Genomic DNA, 25,055 nt, shown 5'->3' with positions numbered 1-25,055 from the left:
CAATTCGAATGAAAGCACAAATTCAAGTGCGTCTTCCGATCCACTAAGACAAACGAGCTGAGTCCAATTTGGCATCCACATTATTCCGTAAAACTAATCCAACTATCTAGAGCATGCATGGATTCAAAAGAAAAATATTCTTTTAACATCTAGAAACAGGCACAATGCGTGCCATCACATCTTTAAATTTTGCGTCCGATCTGACTGGTAAAACACCTGATCATTTCAACAACCTGCTCCATTAACCTTGGACGGCAAGATATAAACATCCCGAAAAAAATAATGTACACATTACCTGGCTGACTGATTCAACCAATTAGACGACATGATTTTCTCCATGTTTGGGGCTGGTAAACAATTCCAGTCAATTGGAAATGAAGACCAACCCGAACAATCCATTGTAAAGTCAAAACCTAACGCACTAATCAAAAGTATTTCATAGTTTACCACCTGAAATAGCAAGTTGCCAAGCTATCTGCATGACTGCATCTCGGTTCAAATGAAATCATAGTTTGTCTCACAATGTCAAGTTGGAAGGTACAGAAAATGGATAACTTAGCACCAAATCACGAGATCTCGATATTTCAAGTGATACACCAAATTTTGGTAATTCTCGGTACCAACTATACCACAGCCCCAAATTAGCGTCAGGTGTTTGATGGTAAAAGTAGAAAAATACAGATGAACCGTTTGTCAGTATAGTTGTGTCGCAAACTATCGGTCGGTACTTCATGTTTCTATGAACTACCAACACCACTTTCAGCAACTTAGGGTCGGCATAACTCTATACCGACCGATAGTTGATCGCATAAATGATTTATGCCGACCATAACGAAGTCGCTGCTTTGGGGCTGTGGTATATTGACCATTTCATGAGCATGTAAAAAACCTTATATTAAAAGTGAAAAGAATCATCTCACCATTAAAGAGTTATGAAAAAAAACTCTATTTTACTCCTCACAAATCCACTTTGCCCATTTAACCCCCCACAAAATTTAGGCTCTCGAACTATCTCAGTTGGTCCAATCTATCCCCTAATGAGAATTCTCTTTTCTTTTCTCCACGTACAAGTGGAGTTTCAATTTCAAATTTTGCAAGATGACTTATAAAATGTTGCAAGAATTAATACAAAGAGAACTGGTGAGGGTAGTAAAATAATCTTTTTCCAAGAATTAATGGAAAAAACACCATCCTGTCTGGGTCAAAAGAATGATTATCTCATACCATTAAATAAGTTTTGAGTGGATATCCTAGTTAGTCCGCTCAAATTGACTAGGCACTTGATTCAAATTTCACACTCATTACAATTTTCTTGCATTCATGGATATTCATATTCCTTACAATATTTGCGCTTGCAATATCGCATACATCTAGGAAAAGATGACCAGGTCAGTTGCACGCGTCATACATTGCGTATATTCTCCAGGCCTCTAGAGCAACCTCAAATAAACTTATGATTTGGATATGGTCCACAATCCTTCGTGGTCAATACCAACCCCACGAATCCTTCAGCCTCAAGAAATGAAACGCAGTCATACACATGAAATAGGACAGGAGACACAGCACCAATCCTTCTACAAAGCAATACTCCAATCAAGCTTACAAAGACAACATCACCTCCCAGCAGGGTGCTGTTGATTTGTTGCTGGACCAAGCTGGGAGGAACAGCAAGCCCATCAAGAAGAAATCCAGGTAAGTATACTCCCTGGCAACTATAGATCTTTTTTTCTTTCTCATAATTAATATGGGTGTGTCATCATATGGTAAAAGATTGTTTGTTGGTTTTGCCACTGAAAATTTGTGTGACACCTTGAGTTTTCCCTCCTTTTTGTCCATTTTCGTTCTCTGTGTCTGCTGAGGAGTGGCACATGATGTTTTGACCATTGTTTGGCACCTTCTTGTTTTTTTGTTGGAAACCAGGCAAAAATACCACTTATTCAATCTTGTATCATGCTTCCTCCTTATCTTGTAGCTCCGAACTGTAGAAAGGGAATTGATCAACCGTAAATTGTATTGATCTGTTGTGTGGTTTATATACACATACAAAGCACGATAGAGCCTAACTAACTCAGCTAGATTACAGGCGACGCGAGAGAGTGGCGAGCATGAGCCGTGCGGATGACGCGAGTGCATGGCGAGCGCGGGTCGTGCAGGCGACGCCGAGCGGAGCGGAGAGTGCGTCGGGCGTGTAGTTCAGTTCCAACACCCCCCGCAATCTCAGCTCGTGGAGCTGACGCAGAGACTCGACCGGAAGTCTTCAAACAATGCTGTAGATAGTCCCTTTGTGAAGATATCCGCGAACTGTCTAGGGCTTGGAATTTGCAGCACGCGGAGCTCACCAATGGCCACCTTCTCACGAACGAAGTGGATGTCCAGCTCTATATGCTTGGTGCGCCTATGGTGTACTGGATTGCGGGCCATATACACGCTGGAGATGTTGTCATAGTACGCCATAGTAGCCTTTGGAGCGACGCAATGGAGCTCGCCAAGGAGCTGCCGAAGCTACGAGCACTTGGCCACCGCATTGGCCACACCGCGGTATTCCACCTTTGCAGATGACTGAGACATGGTTGTCTGACGCTTCGAGGACCACGAGATCAGCGAGTCACCAAGGAAGATCGCGAAGCCTGAAGTGGAGCGATGGGTGTCCGGGCAGCCATCCCAGTCGGCATCGTCGCAGCATGGAGATGAAGTCCGAGCGTCGTTGTGCCTTTGATGTACTGAAGAATCCTTTTCAGGAGAGCACCATGGCTCTCCCTGGGCGCATGCATGTGCAAGCATACTTGCTGGGCGGCATAGGCGACGTTGGGCTGTGTCAGCGTCAAGTATTGTAGTGCACCGGCCATGCTCCTGTACCAGACGCATCCTTCATGAGCTCGCCGTTGCTGCTGGAAGACTTGGGCTTGGTGTCAGCCGGTGTGGGCGTAGCCTTGCAGTTGGCCGTGCCAGCGCGTTCCAAGACGTCCACAACGTATGCAGACTGGGAGAGCATGAACCCGTCGGATGTCCGACGAACGTCGACGCCAAGAAAGTAGCTAATCGGGCCCATGTCCGTCAGCACGAAGGCGGACTTGAGGTTGTTGACGAGCTGTTGAAGAAGCGCGGTTGAGGAGGCTGACATTATCATGTTGTCCACGTATAAGAGGAGGTACGCCATTAATTCGCCGTGGTGATACACAAACAGCGACGAGTCGGATCGTGACTGCCGGAAGCCGAGGGAGACTGTTGGAGTTCACCAAAAAATTGTCACCGGCGAGCTCAGGCACGAGCACTTAAGAACTCACTGAAACGAGATGGTTTTGGTGCTGCAAAAACTGAGCAGCTTTTTTGCTTATCTTCATTGCAAATATAAAGCAAACTAGCTAACAACCAGCAGCAGCATGCATGCCACTAACGATCGTGCCATCCCACGATTCACGCACAGCCAAGCTGCTCCTATGACGCGAGAAAAAAGGAAAACGCCCCGCATGAACACAGCACACGTCAGGCTAACATGCTAACAGAAAAACTAACCAACATAACTATATACAAGGACTTCAGACTCGATCAACGGGTTATTTTCAACATTTCTCCCCCCTAAGCCTTGATCGAGTCACTTACGATGTTGTCGACACCAATCTTAGCACGAAGCTCCTGAAAGCGAACGTGCCCAAGCACCTTGGTGAGCATGTCAGCGAGCTGCTTCTCAGTGGAGGTATGCCCGATGACGATGCGGTTTCTGCCGATGCACTCCCTGATGAAATGATAATGCGTGTCTATGTGCTTGGAGCGATCATGGAAAACAGGATTCTTACTAAGTGCAATGGCGGCCATGTTGTCCACCTTGAGTTCCGGCACTCCAGGTTCCAAGCCGACGAAGTCGCTCAGCAACCGAGCTAGCTAGACGCCCTGGCATGAAGCACTTGCGGCCGTGATGTACTCCGCTTCACAAGAAGAAAGAGCCACGACCTTCTGCTTGGACGACTGCCAGGTGATGGGGTTGTTGCCGAGGAAGAAGACGATGCCGCTGGTACTCTTGCGCTGATCAATATCGCTGGCAAGATCAGCATCACTGTAACCAATTAGCTTCAGCGCCTGGCCTTCCCTTCGCACATAGCGCAGCCCATAGCCACGCGTTCCAGCAACATACCGGAGCACTCACTTCATAGCAGCCAGATGTTCTTCATGCGGCTTCTCCATAAACCTGCTAAGAAAACCCACTGCAAATGCAAGGTCCGATCTAGTATGAACCAAGTAATGAAGCCCACCAATTATGCGCCTGTACTCCGTGGCGTTCACCTCAGGAGTGTTGCTCTCCTTTCCCATCTTGAGGCGCGGTTCCATGGGAGTTGCTGCGCAGTTGCAGTTCTGCATCCCGCTGCGCTCTAGGAGCTTGTCGGCGTACGCGCGCTGGCAGAGGGTGATCCTAGTGGGCCCTTGGCTTACCTCAATCCCAAGGTAGTAGGACAGCAGGCTAAGATCGCTCATCTTGAAGATGCTCTTCATCTCAGCCTTGAACTCTAGAATTTCATCGTTGCCGTGGCCGGTGATCACAAGGTTGTCGACGTAGATGCTGACAATGAGATGCGAGGACTCCTTCGTGCGTGTGTACACGCCGCACTCCGAGCTGCTCCACTGGAAACCAAGTGACACCATGGCGGCATTGAACTTGGTATTCCAGGCCCTAGGTGCCTGCTTCAAGCCGTACAACGCCTTCTGGAGGCGCACAACCTTCTGCTCAGCACCGGCGACCACAAAGCCTGTGGGCTGGGCGACATACACTTCCTCCTTGAGCTCGCCATTGAGGAAAGAGCTCTTGACATCCATATGGTGAACCTCCCATCCCTGGTGCGCCGCCGGTGCGAGCAGGAGCCTCACCGACTCCATCCAGACCATGGGCGCGAAGACTTCGTCGTAGTCGATCCTGGCGCATTGCACGTAGCCTTTTGCCACCAGACGCACTTTGTGCCGCACGACGTCGCTGTTCTCGTCATGCTTCACTTTATAGACCCAGTTGAGCCCAATTGCACGATGCCCAAGTGGAAGGTCGATGAGATCCCAGGTGTTGTTGATGGACTTCATCTCCTCAATCATGGCCCCTCTCCAACACGCCTCCTGTTCAGCTTCATGGGAGGAGCAGGGTTCCTCGTCAGAGGTAAAGTGGAGCTCGTCATCGAGCACCCTGGACGCGAAGCTGGGTGGAGACGCTAGGCCGAGGATGTGTCGAGGGTGCGGAAGCGAAGTGGCGCGTCGTCATCGTGATCTGCATCCAGTTCGTCGAGGTGGTCAGATGGAGGTGAAACAAATTCAGGCAGACCTGGAACAGGAGACGCCGGTGGAGCTGGTGAGGGGGTGCGTGGCGTCGCACTCCCCTGGTCCGGATTAAGCGCGCCCACCGTAGTGGCTGTCATGTACTCAACGGTGAATGGCTCGTCGTCCCGGTGTCCGGCGTCGAAGTCGTGCTCCTTCCACTTCCACTGCCTTGCTTCATCGAAGATGACATCACTTGATACTGTGATGCGCCCAGTGCTTGGATCAAAGAAGCGCCACACCTTTGAGCCGTTCTTGTACCCGATGAAGATCATCAAAGAGCTGCGGTCATCAAGCTTCTTCAGGTGAGGCCACGTCATCTTCACGTGGTCGATGCAGCTGAACGTGCGGAGGTAGTGCACCGGTGGTCGCTCACCGTACCACGCCTCATAGGGAGTCTTGCCGTCAAGTGCACGCATCGAAGCCCAGTTCAGAATGTGGACCGCCATGGTTACTGCCTCGCCCCAGAAGTAGCTGGGCAAGCTCTTGGCCTTGAGCATGCAACGCGCCATGGTGACGATGCTCTGGATGTGGCGCTCGACCACCCCATTTTGTTGTGGAGAGTAGGGGGTAGTGAGCTGCTGCTATATGCCGTGCTTGGCGCAGTAACGCCCAAACTTGACGGAGGTAAACTCCCCCCACGATCGGTGCGGAGGGTCTTCAGATTGCGGCCGATCTCCACCTCGACGGTCGCCTGAAAATTCTTGATCGCCGACACCGCCTGGTCCTTGCTGGGAAGCAGCACAAGCCACATATAGCAGCTCATGTCATCAACCAACAACAGAAAGTACTGATTACCACTAGGCGTGGTAGGCGTGATTGGACCGCAGATGTCACCGTGGATGAGCTCGATGGCGTTCGTGGCGCGGCGCCGCGCGTGCTCGGGGAAGGGAGCTCGCCACTGCTTGTAGACCAGGCACGCGTCACAGACTTGATCAATCTGATCGAGGTGCGGCAGGCCACGCACCTTGCCATGGTGCGCGAGCCGGCGGAGCGACTGGAAGCTGAGGTGCTCGTAACGAGCATGCCAGCGCCACACCGCCTGCTTAGTCCTGGCAGACAGGCACACCGGGCGCCCGATCTTGAGCTCCAGAAGATATAGGTGAGCCGGAGAATGCCTGGTCCGGGCCAGCAGCTTGTGGCCTTGCTCAAAGATCCTGAGGATGCCATGCTCAATGTCGATCTTGCAGCCAGCTTCGTCCAATTGACCGAGACTGATGATGCTCATCATCAAGCGGGGTATGAAATACACCCCGATCAACGCACGGTGCTCGCCGTTCCTGCAGCTGAAGACGATGGAGCCGCGCCCTTCGATTTCCACCACGGATCCATCCCCAAAGCAGACGGTCTCACAGATGTTGGCGTCAAGCTCGGAGAAAGTGCTCCTCGTGCTGGTCATGTGGTTGGTGGCGCCTGTATCAAGAACCCAGTGATGGGGCTCTCTATCCTCGAGTGAGCTGAGCTAGGCGAAGACGCGCTCCTCCCGGATGTCGACGTGGTGGCACAATGGAGAGGCGTTGATGAGGCTCGATGGTGGCGGAGAGGAGCTACCAGAGATGATGATGGCGTGGGCCATCAGTAGAGTAGGTTCATCTTTCTCACCTTGGGCCATATGTGCCTAGCTGGACTTGGGCCTGCTGCGGCAGTCTTTGGCCTAGTGCCCTTTTCTATCGTAGTTGTGGCATGGGTTGATACCGGGCTGCTCTTTCTGCTTCCTATTCCTACTTGACGAAGAGGAGGTGCTGCTGCAGCCACCGCGACCGTGTCGCGTCTTGCTGTTTTGCTTGCTGATGTGCCAATGACCCAAGCATCTCAGGTGGAACTGCGTGGAGGGTGGCGGTGAGTGCGAGGCGATCCTCGCGGTACTCAACGACCTCACCCTCCTCTGGCTCGACGGCCTGCCAGAGGCCCTGCGCCTACATGTTCACACACATCATCAATGACCATTCTTGGTAGTTGGTGCACGTGAGCATGGGGTACTGCACGGTACCGCTTGCTTCCTTGACGACGCGCTCGATGACAACTTCGCCACCGCGACGCCCTCGGCACGGCGCGGGCGAGTGCGAGATGCGACATTGTCGCGATGGTGATGGTGAATGCCTGCCTTGCACCAGCGCAGACATGGCTTGGGATGCCAACCGCTCTGATACCAAATGTTGGAGTTCGCTGAAAAACTGTCACCGGCGAGGTCAGACACGAGCACTCAAGAACTCACTGAAATGAGATGGTTTTGGTGCTGCGAAAACTGAGCAGCTTTTCTATTTATCTTCATTGCAAATATAAAGCAACCTAGCTAACAACCAGTAGCGGCCGCACGCCACTAATGATCGTGCTATCCCACGATTCACGCACAGCCGAGCTGCTCCTACGACGCGAGAAAAGAAGAAAATGTCCCGCATGAACACAACACACATCAAGCTAACATGCTAACAGAAAAATTAACCAACAGAAATATATACAAGGACTTCAGACTCGATCAACGGGTTATTTTCAACAGAGATGGCGTGATCCGCGAACCTGGTGAACCAGGCGCGCGGCGCTTGGTGGAGATTGTAGAGGGAGCGGGAGAGGAGGCACACGTTGTTGGGGCGCTGTTGATCCTCGAACCTCATAGGCTGGTGATAGAGAACGCGCTCCTTGATGTTGTCTTGGAGGAACGCGTTCGAGACGTCAAGTTGGTGCGCGGGCTAGTTCTTGGAGGCGATGAGCGTAAGATAGTGCGAATCATCGTCAGTTTGATGACTGGGGGGAAAGTTTCGCTGAAGTTGATCCCCGGCTGCTGGTGGAAGCCGCGCACGACCCACCGAGCTTTGAAGCGCTCGAGAGTGCCATCGGAGTTCATCTTGTGCTTGAAGACCCATTTGCTGGTGATGACTTGCGCGCTTGGTGGCCATGGGAAGAGGGTCCAGGTTTGATTTCATTGCAGGGCATCAAATTCCAGTTGCATTACATCGCGTCAGTGTTCGTCCTTGAGAGCCATGCGGACGGATCGTGGAATGGGTGAGAGTGCAGTCGCAGAGCCGATGAGGGCGTACTTCAAGTTCGGCATGACGATGGTAGCTCAAGCGTGTGTCAACATGTGATGTTGTGGTGGCGGCGCTGGTGCGGGCACGACGGTGGTGACGGGCGACGTCGCGGAACTGGACGTTGGCATGGACGGAAATACCGCCTGAGGTGCCAGCAAGGAGCTAATGGTGATCGCCGGTGGTGATGGGGAGGCGAGCGTACTGGGGCAGTCATAGTGGCATGTCGTCCAGGGCGCGGAGCTGGCGGCGTCGTGGGCACGGCCGCATCGTCGACGTTGTAGGTGGCTAGGGGCTGTGCGCTCGACGCCTTCGTGTCGCGGAACGGGAAGACATGCTCGATGAAGCTAACGTGACGCAAAGTGTAGACCCGTCGCGTCTCGATATCATAGCATCGGTAGCCACGATGATCACTGGGGTAGCCGAGGAAGATGCACGCCATAGAGCGCGGGCTGAGCTTGTGTGGCATTGTCGGCATGATGTTGGGTAGCAGAGGCAGCCAAAATACGCGAAGCTCGTCGTAGTGCAGCGGCGTTCCGAGGAGGAGGTGGTGCATTCGGCATCACAGCTCCCGTGGCATGGCAGGGTCGCCAGTTGATGACGTATGTCGCCGTGTTCAGAGCCTCGGCCCAAAACGATGATGGAGCTGCACTGTGGATTAGTAGCGTGCGAATGCAATCATTAATCAGCTTTCCCATTTTTCCACGAAAAATAGGGGCAAGAAAGGCGAAAGGAGGTGCCTTGCGCAGCGAGGAAGTGGCGCATGGCGTGCGTGTCAAACTCCTTGCCGTTGTCAGTCTGTAGAGCTAGAATGGGTAGCCGGAATTGAGTGTGGACGTAGGAGAAAAACGAGCGAATGATGGCCTGAACGTCAGACTTATTGCGGATCGGGAAACTCCAAATGTAATGAGTGTTAGCATCAAGCAAAACATAGTATTTGTAACCCGAGTGGCTGTAAACTGGAGACGTCCAAACATCCGAATGCACTAATTGAAATGGAAAGTAAATAGGTGTTTCTGAAGGGAAAAATGGCAGTCTAACATGTTTGCCTAAATGACAGTGATGGCAAGGATTAATGAGTCGCCGATTTATTACACTGAAATTCAAAGGTTTGGAGCCGCCGCTGTGTCCGGCGGACGAGCTGTGATAAGCGGTGAATGTCTGCCCGGCCTCAACCTTGTCGTCATGCGCGAGCTGGATTTCTTCGAGGAGCAGGTAGGAGTGGGCGCTCATGAAGGTGTGGTTCTTGGAGGTGATCACCGGCTTGACGTGATGGTACTTCCTGTTGAGGCCGCGGAGGAGATTGAGTACCTGATTCGGCTCAGAGACGGGTTGGCCGACGTCCCTCAGACCGTCGGAGAGCTGCTTGAGGTGGGAGCCGTAGTCGGAGATGCTGAGGTTCCCTTGGTTGAGGCTGCGGAATTCGGCCTCCAGGACGGCGCGCTGCAGTTTGTGGTCGCGGAACAGGCCTTCAATGTCCGTCCAGACGGAGAAGGCGGACGCGCGGGGATTGTAGATGATATCGAAGACGTTCTTGTTGACGGTTGTGTAGAGCCAGTTGACGAGGCAGCAGTCGATCTGACGCCATTCAGCGGTGCGCTGCTCGATGGGCATAGGAGACTTGACGAGGTCGTCAAGGACGGTGTCGAAGAAGCACCTCCACTGGCTATAGTTGGGATCCAGGAGATCGAGGAGAATGGGGACATGGGAACTGATGTTCACAGTCTGCACCACGGCGATGGAGGCGGGCTGCAGAGCATCGAGGACGGTGTCGCTCAAGCTGGACGAGGAGGAGGAGTGCGTCGGGGAGGCCATGGCGCTGGGCAGAGGAGAAGGCGGAAGCTAGGATTTAGGATCGTAGTAAGGTAACTGATACCATGTAGAAAGGGAATTGATCAACCGTAAATTGTATTGATCTGTTGTGTGATTTATATATATATATACAAAGCACGCTAGAGCCTAACTAACTCAGCTAGATTGACGCGAGAGCGTGGCGAGCGCGGGTCGTACGGGTGATGCCGAGCGGAGCGCAGAGCGCGTCGTGCGTGTAGTTCAGTTCCAACACGGACACCATCTATTAGATGAGGTAGGGGTATAATAACAAAAGAATGAGAAATATGGGTGACCCTAGTTTAATGGGGTTGGCAACATCAATTTCTTGCAACTCTAAAAGTGGCAAAAGCAAAACATAATTGAGACTTTCAGTGGTACAAATGTAATCTAAGGTTGTTTTTGTTGACACCAGGGAAGATGGAGATTGTGACAAGTGTGATGAGTTCCCTCATCCTCAAGCTGGCTGAGCTGCTAACCGACGAATACAAGTTGCAGACAAGCCTAAGAGGTGAGATCATGTTCCTGAAAGCCGAGCTCGAGAGCATGGAAGCTGCCCTCGAGGCAGTGTCAGAGGCTCCTGTAAATGGAAACCAGGTTAATATATGGGCAAGTGAGGTAAGGGAGCTGTCCTACGACATCGAGGACAGCATTGATCAATTCATGGTGTGCATCGACACCCATCCATCAGTAACACCACAGGGATTCAAAGGGTTCATTAGTAGGAGCATGCGATTGTTGACAGCAGCCAAGACTCAGCATCACATTGCGACAGAAATTGGAGATATGAAGACCCTTGTCAAGGAGGTGGCTGAGCGCCGCAATAGGTACAAGGTTGACAGTGTTGTCATCCCACCTTCTACGGCAGTAAATATTGACCCCCGTTTGCATGGTATCTATGAAGAACCATCAAAACTCATTGCAATCTGTGGCCCAAAAGAAGAACTATCTAAGTTGCTCGTTCGAGAGGGCACATCCAAGCAACTGAAAGTGATTTCCATTGTCGGAGTTGGTGGTTTGGGTAAGACAACTCTTGCTAATGTCGTGTACCAACAGTTGAAGGGACAATTCGAATGCAATGCTTTTGTGCCAGTGTCCCTCAAGCCTGATATGAAGAGAATTCTAAGCAGCATACTCCGTCAAGTTAGCGAGCAAAGTTATACGAACATTGAAACATGGGATGTTGTGGAACTTATCAACAAGATCAGACAAGTTCTTGAGGATAAGAGGTAATGCATTAGTCAACATATGTTTACTTTAGACCTGGTACTCGGTCTTGTCATACTCCAGATTGTTTTTTTTTTAATTTTGAACTTGGAGTACTGTATAGAAGTTCACATAAGACCTGAAGTCGTCCTTAACTTCATAATAAATTTGCAGAAGTGCTTCAGATTTCACAAAAAGGATATTCCAATCATATTACTGCATTAGTTGCTTTTGAAACGTTGGACTGTTATTTCATTCCATGTTACATGCAATTCTTCTAAACAAAACTTGGGTGTACTCATATTGCTAACATGCTTTTACACAAAAGCACAGGTACTTGATTGTAGTTGATGATATCTGGGATGAATCGGCTTGGAATTTGATCAAAGATGCACTCGTTGATAACAACTGTGGTAGTAGAGTGATCACGACAACTCGAATAGCTGGGATTGCTGCAACATGCTGCTCTTTTACTGATGGTATAATCTATAAGCTAAAACCTCTTTCTCATAATGACTCAATGAAGTTATTCTACAAAAGAATATTTGGCGACCAAGATCATTGCCATCCAGAACTGAAAGAAATATCAGAGAAAATTTTGAGAAAATGTTATGGAGTGCCACTAGCCATCATTACTATAGCTAGTCTTTTGGCTAATAAACCAAGGAATATAAACCAGTGGAACAGTGTGCATAGTTCCATCGGTAATGGAACTGAAAAGTTCCCTAGTATGGAGAACATGCGCCAAATATTGTCTATCAGCTACTATGATTTACCTTCCCATTTAAAACCTTGTTTGCTATATCTAAGTATTTTTCCAGAGGATTACACTATTTTGAGGGATCAATTGATACGAAGATGGATAGCTGAAGGCATTATCCATGGCACTGATGTTGAAACTTTACATAATCTTGGGCACAATTACTTCAATGAGCTTATGAACAGGAGCATGATTCAACCTGAACATATTGATGCTCGTGGCATGGTAGGAGCTTGCCGTGTGCATGATATGGTGCTTGATCTCATCACTTCATTATCGACCAAAGAAAATTTCGCCATTACATCACATCATCACCAGCACAAACATCTTCCAAGGAGGATTCGCAGATTTTCCCTCCATGGTAGTGACGAAGAACACACCAGACCCGAGGTGGCCTTGAATTTGTCCCATTTGAGATCACTTATGGTCTTCCCTGGAGCTACTAACATGATGCCTGCTCTTTCAAGCTTTCAAGTTTTGCGAGTATTGGACTTAGAAGGTTGCCGTGACCTGCAGAACCATCAGATTAGTAATGCTGGTAGTTTATTTCATTTAAGGTATCTAGGACTGAGGGATACAAATATTACCAGCCTTCCAAACGAGATAGGGAATCTAAATTATTTGCAGACCCTGGACTTAAAGCAAACAAGCATAAGTTATCTTCCACCAACAGTTGTTCGGCTGAGACAACTGATGTGCCTATATATTGAACCATCAGTGATGCTGCCAGATGGTATAGGGAACATGGAGTCTCTACAATTGCTATCATCCGTTGGTGTCAGCAGCTCTGCAAACTTTGCAAGAGAACTAGGCAGGCTAACTGAATTGAGAACACTTCACATTTCAGTCATTAGCACATGGCATGAGAACCACAAGAATTCTTTGGTTGATTCTTTATGCAACCTGAATAAAATCCAAGAACTACATATTGATTCTACAGGAATGTCCACTGAGTTCATTGTGGATTTATCATGGGCTCCTCGCTATCTCAAAAAGTTCGCAGGAAGTGTGCCTCGATTGCCAAGGTGGGTGAACCCCTTGCTATCAGATCTGACAACTATGATCATTACACTGAACATGCTACGACAGGAGGATATCCAAAGTCTTGGAGGCTTACCTTTCCTGCAATTCCTTTGCCTTACTGTATTAACAACTGATTCTGCTGAAGAAAGGATCATCATTAGAACTCATGGAGCAAACTTCCAGTCCCTATCTGAGTTTCACTTTCATAGTTTTAAAATGGGCCTCTTTTTTGCACAAGGAGCTATGCCAAAGCTTGAAACCCTTGAGGTCACGCTCAAAGTGCAGGAGAGAAAGGCTGCATATGGTGATTTTGATATCGGCTTGGAGAACCTCTCTTCGATTAAGCAGGTCATCGTTAGGATTCGTTGTACAGGTTCCACAGTTTATGAGGTGGATGATGCTGATTCTGCCTTGAGGAGGACAGCTGGTTTGAATCTCAACCATCCGAAGCTTGAGGTTATAAGGTATTACGAAGATGAAATGGTAGATGCCGAACTCCAATGCAATAAGGAAACATTGAAAGAGGAGGAAAAAGAGGAGGTATGTAGTGCTTAGTTAATATTTCCCTCTCTTAACTATTCTGTTTATATCCATTGCTATAACCACTTTTCTATGTTATCATTGTTAGAGAGTTCTAGCATACATTTATTTTTTCATACCCGATTGCTTATTTTGCGCCGATAAGATAACAGGAAGTTATCGTTGTCACTGAAAGCATGTTCATGTGCAATTGAAATTTGGAGTTTTTGACGAGATTAAATGCCCGATGCCAAAATTAATGTAAAAGTTTGTTATTGCCAAAATCATATCCAGTTCTAAGATATTTGGGGAAGTTCTGAAATAAATATGTTATCACTAGTAGAGAATTGGCCTTGAGTCCCGGGTCACGCGTTTTTTCACGCGAAGTATGTGCGTGCGCGCTGCGTGGGATTCGAACTCACAACCTCCAGCCTCGCGTGTAGCTTTCTTGCCATCCCACCTACACACCACATCTGACTATATAGGGGATACTATCCTTTTGTATTAACTCGTGGGGACCCTTTTATCCCGGTTGGAAACACCAACCGGGATAAAAGACCCTCTTTTATCCCGGTTGGTATTACAAACTGGGATAAAAGGGTTCGAGGGATTTAGTCCTCTTTCAGTCACCTCGTTGGGGATCCTTTTATCCCGATTTGAAACACCAACCACGATAAATGACCCCCTTTTATCCCGGTTGGTATTACAAACCGGGATAAAAGGCTCTCGACACACCAACCGGGATAAAAAGGGGGGTCTTTTATCCCGGTTGGTGTTTCAAACCGGGATAAAAGGCCTCTCAGGGTCTTTTTTTTCCCACTAGCCTTTGCAACCGGGATAAAAGGTCCCGGTTGGTGAGCCCCCCACCAGTGACCGAGCTTTAGTCCCGGTTGGTGAACCTTTTATCCCGGGCTAACTTTAAATCGGGACAAAAGGGGGCGTATCGAAAGCCAATTCTCTACTAGTGTATTGCTAAAACTTGTTTGTTGATTCCAAATAAGTGTAGAATTGATTACATCAATTCCTACTCCTAGATTCCACAATAGTGATATCCAATACCTATAAGGTGCTTCCTTGTACAATAGTCACGATCTGCATATTCAGAGAATAAACCGAAAAGAAGCCTACAACGTGTCTCCTTTTTCGTCCACACTTGTTAATCTTGTTTTTCGTTGTTTAGTTGTACTAACTTTGCAACTTTTTACTGGATTGAGGTTGTTCTTCAGAGAAGAGGGCCATGGGGCGGAGATGGAGGGAGCACTCGTGACATCACAATGGCACCCAAAAGTCTAAAAAGCGTGAAAGTTTGTAGTGCTGTGGTGGTGGATTCACTCAGTTTTTCCTACCTCGACAGATATGGGAGGGAACACAACACGCCACTTTGGGGTGGTGTTGGGGGGAGTATCCGTATGGTGAGTGTGTTCCTAGAATTTTCCTTTTACCATTAAGTAGTAGTATTGTGTATCAAAAAGAGCTCTTTCCTTTTCTCTAGATGATTTTTTTCATTATTAACTGGTAAGGAACGAATACATCAACACGTACATTTTTATCGACCGAATCATTATAGTTTGATGTAGGACACAATCCGCACACCGATTAGAACACAAAATTCACAAAAAATCCTTAAAGATACCCGTGTCCCAGCCAGGATTGTGGCTGATAATTCATTGTATTGTGATCAGTCTATGAACTTTTGACAAATAGCAAACACTGGTAGAGAAACGGGTATTAGTCCTGGTTGGGAAACTTCATAGATATCGGTTTTCCCAACCGGGATTAATCATTTGGGACTAAAAGTCCTGTGTCTTTTACCGACTAAAAGAAACATCTTTAGTCCTGATTGGTAATACTAACCCACGACTAAAAGAAATATGCGTGTGCGCGGTGCGTGGGATTCAAACCCACGACCTCAAGTCTCGCGCGTAGCTTCCTTACCATCTCACCTACACAAGACATCTAACTGAGTAGGGGATGCAATCCTTTTGTAGTAACTCGTGGGAGACCTTTTAGTCCGGGTTTGTAACATTAACCGGGACTAAATGTGTCTTCAAGGACTACGAAATTTAGACCCGGGTCCAAAAACAACCGAGATTTTTGTTGAGGATGAAATGTCATTTTTCCGAAGCCTATAAGGGATATTGTGATTGTGGTTTGATTATTCTGTTTTCCCTTGATTTGCAGATTAACCTTGGTCCGTCAGAGTTTGTGAAGGAGGTTTCCGGGACATACGGTCGTTTCTCTCATCTTCCTAATGTTATTACGTCATTCACCCTGGTGACCAATTTATGCAGCTACGGACCTTTCGGACAACCTAGTGGAACCCCCTTTCACACTCGAGTAGACAGAACTGGCAGCATTGTTGGCTTCTTTGGGCGCTCTGGGAAGTATCTTGATGCAATTGGTGTTTATGTTCGCCCTTTTGAATCGTAGATACTGCTTTGTTTGCATCCTTTTGGCTAACTGTAGTTATGGTGAAACATTCAAGAAGTATTATTGTTGTCTTCACCACTCCAGTTTTTTAGACGATGGTCATGTCCTGATAGCATGATACTTATTACAATATACAGAATCGCAAACAATGAAAAAAGTTCTCAAGTGTCACAAAACTCATAATGCTCCTCTAGGCTCTAGCACACAATCTATAGCTGGCAAAGAAATCCATAGTTTGAGCCTTGTTACAATGGTTGGAAAAGTACTGGTGGAACTTCCACGTAGTTTCTCTTTAAATTAGCAGTTTGAGCCTTTGAAGGGACTGCGCATGACACCCTAAGTGATGTAGCATCTTAGCACTTGCTCGATCTTTCTATAGATATGGTAAATTCGATCGGTGGAGAACTCGACAGTGAAGATCCAGTTTTCTAATCAGACACGATACGAATCCCTGCAACCGCTACACAACTGCTCCATTGGTTCTCAACCAAGTACAACTTGATTGACCTTGCCATGAAGGCTTTCTCTGTAAACGAATCGAAGAACATAAGCAAGAAAGTGAAAGAACGCAATCTGAAATTGCAGATATATATGAAGTAGATCTGAATAAAAGGTTCAAGCTCTCAACACACTAAAGGACTAATCACCACATTTGACAAAACAAGAACCAGGGCTTTGATTCACAGTAAAAGGACTTGTCATCATAGTTACAATGATCGATCTCAATTTCTCAAAGGAAAACTAGAACTAAACAAAACTTCAATTTCTAATGCGACAGCTATTGAGTTTATATGTAAAGGGAATGTCCTAGGATTGGGGGTGCCCACAACATGGGCTTAAGGCCCGACCGACATGGCCCAAAACTAGTGATGCATCACCTTGTCATGATCACACAGAATGATCCATGAGGCATCTAGAGCTAGGATCAGAACCAAAAGAAAATTTTTGTCGTCAGCTTTCCAACGCATCAAAGAACGCCTCGCTTTGATGTCATATGAAGGTGGTATCACCGTTTTCGTCCAGGGTTGTTGGCTGATTCTGAACCGAACGTGAAGATTAAGTTGGCGATGACTCGTAACTTGGTGAAGGCCATGGCTCGTGTGTATCCACCATGGTGGTGTCCTCATCACTAGGAGGGGGTGAACTGGATGTTATAAAAACTAAGGCTCGAAGCACTTATAAAAACATATTCCAATTTCTATCTAGATATGCACAAGGTTTTTCTATGTGTTGCTATCTCTACCACAAAATAGTTTTGGATCCTAAGTTCGAATCCTATAAACTAGACATGGCAATTTTAGGAAAGCTAAACGCAAAAAGTAAAGTGCAATAAGAAATGCAGAAGGTAAGTGAGGTAGAGAAGGTTAACTCCCGGTATGGTGACACGACGATTTTTTATTGAGGTATCAGAAAGAAAAGCTTTCCGCAAGCCCTTGTTGGAGCCTCTCTCAAGGGAATGCCCAGGGCATAAGCTCCCCAGTCAAATAACTCTATAGGATAGCTGACGGGCCTTCCCCACGTGCAAGTGGGTATCCTCCTAGCCTCTTCCGAAAGCTCCTCACCGCTTTTCACTTGGTAGATCTTTGGCAAAATGGCAAGGGCCTCGACTCCCTTTCACATGTACCGGCACCCACTCCACAAACATTTTTGGAGGGTCTCGCCAGACTTACAAATCCCGAATTTATAACTCTTGGTGCGCGCAAGCACTGATAACAAAGAGGTGTGCAAACCTCGCCTAACTCTAGGCTAATCCCTAAAACAATGCGCTAATAGGCCTAAACTAGCACTAATCAATACCGATGCCTCATACTAATTGCCTTAATCTTCTCTTGAGCACTTTGGTGGATAGATCACTTATTTATATATGGAAATTAAGCCTATAGGTTCTCCAAGCTCTAACACACTTGAAATGGCCGGGAATGGGGTATTTATAACACCAACTCCAAAATCCAGCCATTGCGTAGCCGTTGCAACTCTCTGTGTATCACCGAATGATTCAGTGGTGGGTAAGGGGTAGCACCGGATGAATCAGTGCTGCCACCTCAGCTAGCTCTGGGGCAGTTGATGCCCGAGCCCTACATGCATCACCCACTGATTCGGTGGCATGTATGGGCATCAGTGAATTAGTCGGTGACCCCTGAGTTGTTGCCTTCCTCTATCTTCTATCACCATCACCCACTGATTCGGTGGCATGTATGGGCATCACCGAATGAGTCAGTGACCCCTGAGTTGTTGCCTTCCTCTATGTTCTATCACCGACTGATCTAACACACTGGTTTTTGGTCCCACTGTATGAATCGATGAGGCCTCAAATAACTTTGAAAAATTCCAGAGTAGACTTTGAGTTGATCGCGAGCGGAGCTGATCACACTGACTGATTCTGTGGTGGCCCACTATTCACAAAGTATGAGTTGGTGGTCACAATGCACACTGTCTTGGCCCTGCTACTGTTAACGGTCACTGACTAAATTGCTAACTTTGCAAATGGTCACCGTATGAATCGGTGGAATGCATGGGTGCACATTTACAACAGGATTCACTTCAAGTCTTCGCGTACCTTTGTCCTGGCTTTATTACCATCATTTAGATGCCATAGAATTCTTTTAATTTTTTCTTTGTCTTCTCATTTTGATGGCTTATCCTTAGAACCTATAAAACACCTCTAAAGGTATATCTTGCAAAAATATTAGTCCCAATGACTATGCTAGCATTAATCACCAAAATCATTATAGCCTAAGGTCATTTTCTTTACAGCCTTGTTACAATCTAATTTTCAATTAGCAGTTCCAGGTGTGTAATAAACATGGCCCCATTAGACTATAGTTTGTGATTTTAGTAATTGATCGACAACGTAGTCATTGGGACTAATGGTTTGTCAAGCATGTACCTTGTAGGTTTTATAGGTCTTAAGATTGCAAATCAAACAATGGTAAGATCCAAATCACTCTATTCAAGAGTCCAAGCCGTGGTATCTAGAATTATTGTATGGTATCCAAGTCACGGTGTCGATGTTTAGATCCGGCAACCTACCGAGGGGTACCTGATGTAGTGTTTTGTGCGTGGGGCTCGCCGAAGACTAGGAACTCGAAGGTGAACTCGAACACACGATTTAGATAGGTTCGGACCGCTAATGTCGCGTAATACCCTACGTCCTGTGTGTTGGTTGGTTTTTATTGATTGCTGAGATCTTTGGAGGGGATCCCTGCCTCGCCTTATATTGCCGGGGGTAGGGTTAGAGGTCGGTTCTTGTATAAGAGTACTAGTCAGATTCGACCAGAGAGTCCTACTCTAATTGCTTTGAGTAGCTTCCTAATCCTCAACTAGTCCTTGTCCTCCACAAAGACCACGCCGTCCTGTACCGTAGTCTCCACGTTTGACACGTCTTGGTGTATAGCCCCTGTATGTAGGACTTTCCAAGCCTCCCGGTGGGCCCATAGATGTATGGCCGACACACGACATTCAAGTCATGGTATTCGAGTAATGGGATCTAAATGATAGTCAATCTAGAGATAGAATAATTCTAAAGTATCCAAGTGGTAGTATTGAATTTTGGTATTCAAATTAGAAAAATACATAGCGTTGGATCATCCGACAACCCATTGAAGCAAGTGTCAGAGCATTTGGTATAACAACAAAAATCCCAAGTGCACCGGATGATCTCATGGGGTCATGTTTACAAGTGTCGGAGCAATGCACAGTGAAGATAGAGAAATCCTTGTACCATCGGATGATCCAACACCCTAGTGCATGTGACCGTTGGACTAAGCATATTTACTTTAAAATCAACTAGAGAATTTCGGACAAAATACTCTTCAACACCGAATGTTCCGATGCCCATCGGATCAAGGATTGAATGAATTTTGTGTTTTGGATAAAAGAGGAGTGGAACTGGATGATCCGACACACTGTCGGATAAAGCATCAAATGAATTTGCGGGAGGGGGTCCAACGGCTATATGCATGAGCAGGGGGAACCGTATGATCCGATGCCTACCCCATGTGACCATCGGATCATCTGATGCTCATCAATATGTTCAGCTAGCCATTGGAGCAACGGCTCCTTTGATGGTTTGGGCTGTTTATACCCCCTCTACTCGCCCATTTGGGGTTGCTGGAGTGTGCACAAGTCCATTGAAGATGAAGATTCACCAAGAACACATACATGCCACCAAAAGTGCAAAAGTGATCATCTAAGGCTTAGCACAAGCTTAGAAAGAGTAATTAGTGCAACAATAGGCCTAGAGAGAGTGAGTGCAAGGTGTTGCTACCTTATTATCGGTTCCTTATTATTGGTTCAAGGAGTGAACCATCATTGTAAGCTTGGTGCGCAAGCACCATGTGGACTTATAACTCGATGGCAAGTCTTCAACCCTTCGACTTGGCGTGGAGCGGTGACGGCGACCATGTGCGGGGGATAAGGAGACCCCTTTCTTTGTGGAGATCTCCATAGTGGATACATCATCAAAGTGATCGGAAGAGAGGCAATGGTGAGCCTTGTCTTTGCGGCAAGCATCTCATCCAGCTTGGCGAGAGCCTTAGTGGTGAGTCCAAGACCTTGGCTGGAAGAGACTTGGTGACCGGGAGCATATCCTTGGTGGAGCTCAATGTGGAATAGGTGTGGCATTTGCCTACCGATACCATGGGATAAATCATCGTTCTTAGTTTACACCTTTCCTAATCCACTCCGTTATGTTTCCTCATTTCTTATTTGCAACTTGTGTACCTTTACTTTACTTCCATAGAGTAGTTCTTGCTAGGATTAGTTCTTGGTTGCAAAACTCTTTGTGGTGGGTAGTTTCCTGAATCATATTTACATCTAGATAGTATGATATAATCTATGTTTTTATGCAAAATAGTTATAGCCATAGGTTAAAATTTTTAGTTTGCCTAATTCACCCTCCCCTCTTATGCTACAAGCATCAATTTTTTTCAAGGTGCTACATTAAGCTCTGTATTTTCCACAATCCAACCTCTCAGATCACAGTATGCGCAAAAAAATTGTGAGCATGGTGTGAAAATTTTCCTTCATTCCCTTCTTCATCACGCCGTTGAAGGCGAACCCAGTGTGGTGCAACCAATCCTGTTATTCTCCGAATAGTCGCACACGTGCTGCCGCTCCTAGGTCCTCCCACTTCTCATCGCACAGGCCGGCGGGCCATGGGCTAGTACCTCCCAAATGATCGAACCCATTCCTATCATTTGCCGCACATGAACAACCCCCTCATCTCATCAACTTCGTCAGTGAACGCTAGGGGTTCGCAGGTTAGAGAGGCATTGGAACGTGAGACTGCCGGAACCCGTGGCCTTAGAGGCATAGGCATTGAGAAAGAGGAAGATGAGATAGTAGACGTCGCCGGAGGATGGAGGGAAGTTGACGGCAACATAGTCAAGCAGCCTTGATCTACCATCAGCGTAAGTCGATCCGGCGCTTAAGGACCTCAAAACGCAACAACAAAAGGTCAGAGAACAAAAAATCAAAACGAAAAAGAAAAAATCTGAACAAAATTTTGATTAAAAATGGAATGACAAAAATTGGATCCAAAAGTTTTGAAACAAAATTTTGGAAGCAAAATTGAGAAACTCAAATTTGGTAGAATTTTTTTTAATAAACAACATGAAAACATTTTTTTAAAAATCTAAACAGAAATTTTTGAAAAAAATCTGTGCTCAGGCCATGAAAAGCTCACTGTGATGGCCTCCCTACACAACCACTAGATGAAACCAGCTTCCTCTACCCATGATGGAAGCCCGGGCCACCTTCCTTCAAGGAGGCCCTCATGGGCATGGCGCACCGGTCCATGGATAGGCTCGACTACTTCTTTGGCAAGGCTTAGTGGCGAGGTGGGACAGGATGCCTGCTTGAGGAGAGAAACGTAGAGATGGTGCCGCATCTTGGTGGTGAGGCACGCAAGGGTGGAGGCTGGGATGTGGGCCTTGGCCCAACGGCGAGGCACACACGGGGAGGGGATGGGGTCACGTCCGGGGCAGCGAGGTGCACGGGGGAAGGGACGGGGCTGCCTCCCGGTGGCAAGGTGCGCGAGGCTCGAGGACCGTCTCCGAGGGCGTCAGAGGGCTAAGAGAGAAGAGAGGGAGCGTGTGTTTGGTTTGGAGATAAAGTGGGATGGGACAATCACGTCCCAGTTTTGTGGGATGGGATGCCGTTCAACGTTTGGTTGAGATGTGATAGGTCCGACCCAGTTTTCTATTTGGTAGGAGGAATAGGTCGAATAGAATGGATGACGTTCTAACACCATTATCTGCCTATATTGCGGGACCCGTATGTCAGCCTCCTTTTTCCAATCTTCTTCCTCTGCTCTCTCCCATTTTCCCCTTCGTCCTTCAAAACTTGATACCAGTCTTGGATGAAATTCATCATCTATGTTCCGTTGATGTCTTGTGAACCCATTTTACTACTCATTCTCACAAATCAATGAAGGAACGAGCCAAATCAAGATCCGCTTGCCTCCATCGCCGGGGTCCTGCTCTTCCCAACTGCTGTGAGCTCAGCTGAGGCCCCGCTCACCCTCGTCGCCGTGAGCTTGGCCGAGCCTCGCTCGCTCTCACCGCCATGAGCTCTGCCAGGACCCTCACACGGAGGCTCAAGAATGAGCGATGGGAGGCCATGGATGCGCCGGCGCCGGCTCAGAGCTTGCCCTGCCCGGCCATGTCCGCGCCGCTTCAAGATCTTGTCCTCACCGGCCCTCAAGGTGCCGCTGCCACCGGCCTCATCCCGTCCCTCGACTCGTGCTGCATCAGCTTGTGATGGAGTAAAACGATTGTGATGGGGAAGAAGAGGGACGTCCACGTATGCCAATTTTGATGGGATGAAGTCATCCCGCATATAGAGGGAATATTCCTCTTTAGGGATGAACTCATCGTGGCGTGTCCTTGAACCAAATACTTTGATAAATGGGATCGACCCATTCTGCCCATCGTACCAATCATATGCAGAGAAACCCGGGGCAGCCGAGGTGAGACTGGAACAGAGATAGAGATGATAAGGGTGTGTGGGACCCTCGCCACATGAATCATTGACACGGAGTTTTGATGGGGATGGTCGACTGTTGTATTAGCTTTGCGGAATATTCTGTTTGATGCATGTGTGGTGCCTACTTGCCTTCTATTGTACACCTTCCCGTCGTATTTGCTTGGACCTACTTGTCGTACATGGCATTCTGAACCCAGGCCCACATGCATGACAGACACAAGAGACAATCTGTTGGAAGGGCAAAAAGGGGTCAATTACAAATATAACTCGTACCATCTAGCTAGGCATATAGTTTCATGGACGGATGAGGTTGGTCTTGTTTAAGAGCAGCGGCCGCTATCAGGTGGTCAGCACTATGTCCGGCCGGCCTCCCTAGTACCATCTTGGCCGATTGACCCGGGCATCATCACCGGAACCCTGGCAGCGCTGGCTAGCCTCTAGTAGCAACACCCTGAACGACACAATGCTGTAGAAACACGTCAGTACACACTCGACACGCCGCGATGCACCCCATACAACTGAGCTGACAAGGCTGAATCTCAACAGCTCGGCCTTGGTTTCTAAGGCTGATAGACTGAAGATTTCCTTGCTATCTACAAGATGGATCACAATCACAACTCACACCACCAGGACGCACAGTAACCACAGTGACCAGTGGCAGACCTAGGATTAAATTAAAAGGGTCTGAATAATAGATTATGGCTAAAATGTTACTAGTGTTGAGCTAAACAATACAGCTACCAGAAAAAGAAAAACCACAATGAAAGCACCGGTGCCTCTGTTGGCTGCACTTGCTTCTTGGGCTGCTGCTACGTTCACTAGCCTGGGCTGAGACTTCTTTTTCCATGACCTAAGCTGGGCCACTGATCCATAGGGATAATTGGTGTTTCATGGGCTGGACCAGGTAGCAGCTCCCCCATCCCTGGAAAACCCGGAAGCTAGATGGATTATGGTGTTTGAGTTTCGTGCTATCTCTTCCTCCTCTTACTCGCTCTTGCTCGCTCACGCGCCGCCGCTGCTCACAAGCACTGCCATCGCTCGCTAGAGGGGTGGGAAGGGAAGTGGGGGGTGAGGGGAGTGGCCGGCTAGGGTGGTGGAGGCAGCGATGTGGTTAAGGTTATGGTTCGAGGTTGCTGGGATTGGAGCTCCAATGGCCGGTGGGTATAGAAGAGGAGGACGTGGGCGGCGCGCATGCCCGACGGTGGTGGCGGGTTGGCCAGCTGGGGGGTGGGGGTGAAGGGTGGGGCGACGAGCCGCGGGATTAGGAAGGATAGGGTCAAGGGGGCGGCAGCGGTTGTTGGGCGGGCAGCGTGGCGGTGAACCTGCTGCTGGCCGGGGTGCTGGAGGAGGGGAAGAGGTGGTGCCGCACTGGTAAAGAAGGTGAGGTGGAGGATGGGCTCTAATGGACCTCTAAGCCATCCTCCCTATCTCGCACACAGAAGCTAGATAGGTGCCCCCATGGCAGTCACTAATCAGAACGCTCCTAAAACGTTCTGAGCAAAAGGCCACACAACTCTGCATCCTGAACTTTGCATTGGCCAAATTCCATTTGATTGTGATCCTACCAACAACAATTGAAAATAAAAAGTGAAGGTCAAAAATGAAGAAACTGGTTAATGGAACCGGGAAGTGTGATCTGATATGCCAGGTTTGTCATCCTGAAGTAAACAGTTTTTTGGTGCCACCACTACTAAGCGATCCACGACGAAGCGACGGCTCCGAGGTGAAAACGGCCCAGCCCAAAACAGGTTGGGCTCCGACCCTGTGAGCAGTCAAAATCAAAACCCTTGGAGCCTCTCTGGACCAAACGCGTCTCCTCCACTCTGTCCGGTTCATACACACACTCCAGCCGCGCGAGCCGCGAGGCGTCAGCGTCACCGCCTACGTTACAGCCCGAACGCAACCTCCGCCTATTGGCCGTCTAGCGCCACGCGTTCCCGGCGTACCAGAACCTTCCCGCACTCGCCCTCCCCGCCGCGGCCGTCTAC

General features: G+C 48.1%; 1 protein-coding gene across 1 annotated transcript; it reads left to right on the top strand.

Moving 5' to 3' along the window:
- Nucleotides 1–1,585: 1,585 nt before the first annotated feature.
- On the top strand, nucleotides 1,586–16,211 carry LOC101777410 (putative disease resistance RPP13-like protein 3). Its single transcript, XM_022829386.1, has 5 exons — nucleotides 1,586–1,692; nucleotides 10,558–11,371; nucleotides 11,682–13,671; nucleotides 14,865–15,062; nucleotides 15,832–16,211. The coding sequence occupies exons 2-5, from the start codon at nucleotides 10,563–10,565 to the stop codon at nucleotides 16,078–16,080; spliced, it is 3,246 nt and encodes a 1,081-aa protein (XP_022685121.1). The 5' UTR covers nucleotides 1,586–1,692; nucleotides 10,558–10,562; the 3' UTR covers nucleotides 16,081–16,211.
- The last annotated feature ends 8,844 nt before the right edge of the window (nucleotides 16,212–25,055 follow it).

The sequence above is a fragment of the Setaria italica genome, chromosome VIII (genome assembly GCF_000263155.2).
Source record: "Setaria italica strain Yugu1 chromosome VIII, Setaria_italica_v2.0, whole genome shotgun sequence".
NCBI lineage: Eukaryota > Viridiplantae > Streptophyta > Magnoliopsida > Poales > Poaceae > Setaria > Setaria italica.
The sequence above is the reverse complement of the archived record's forward strand: the minus strand, read 5'-3'. Positions and strand labels throughout refer to the sequence as shown.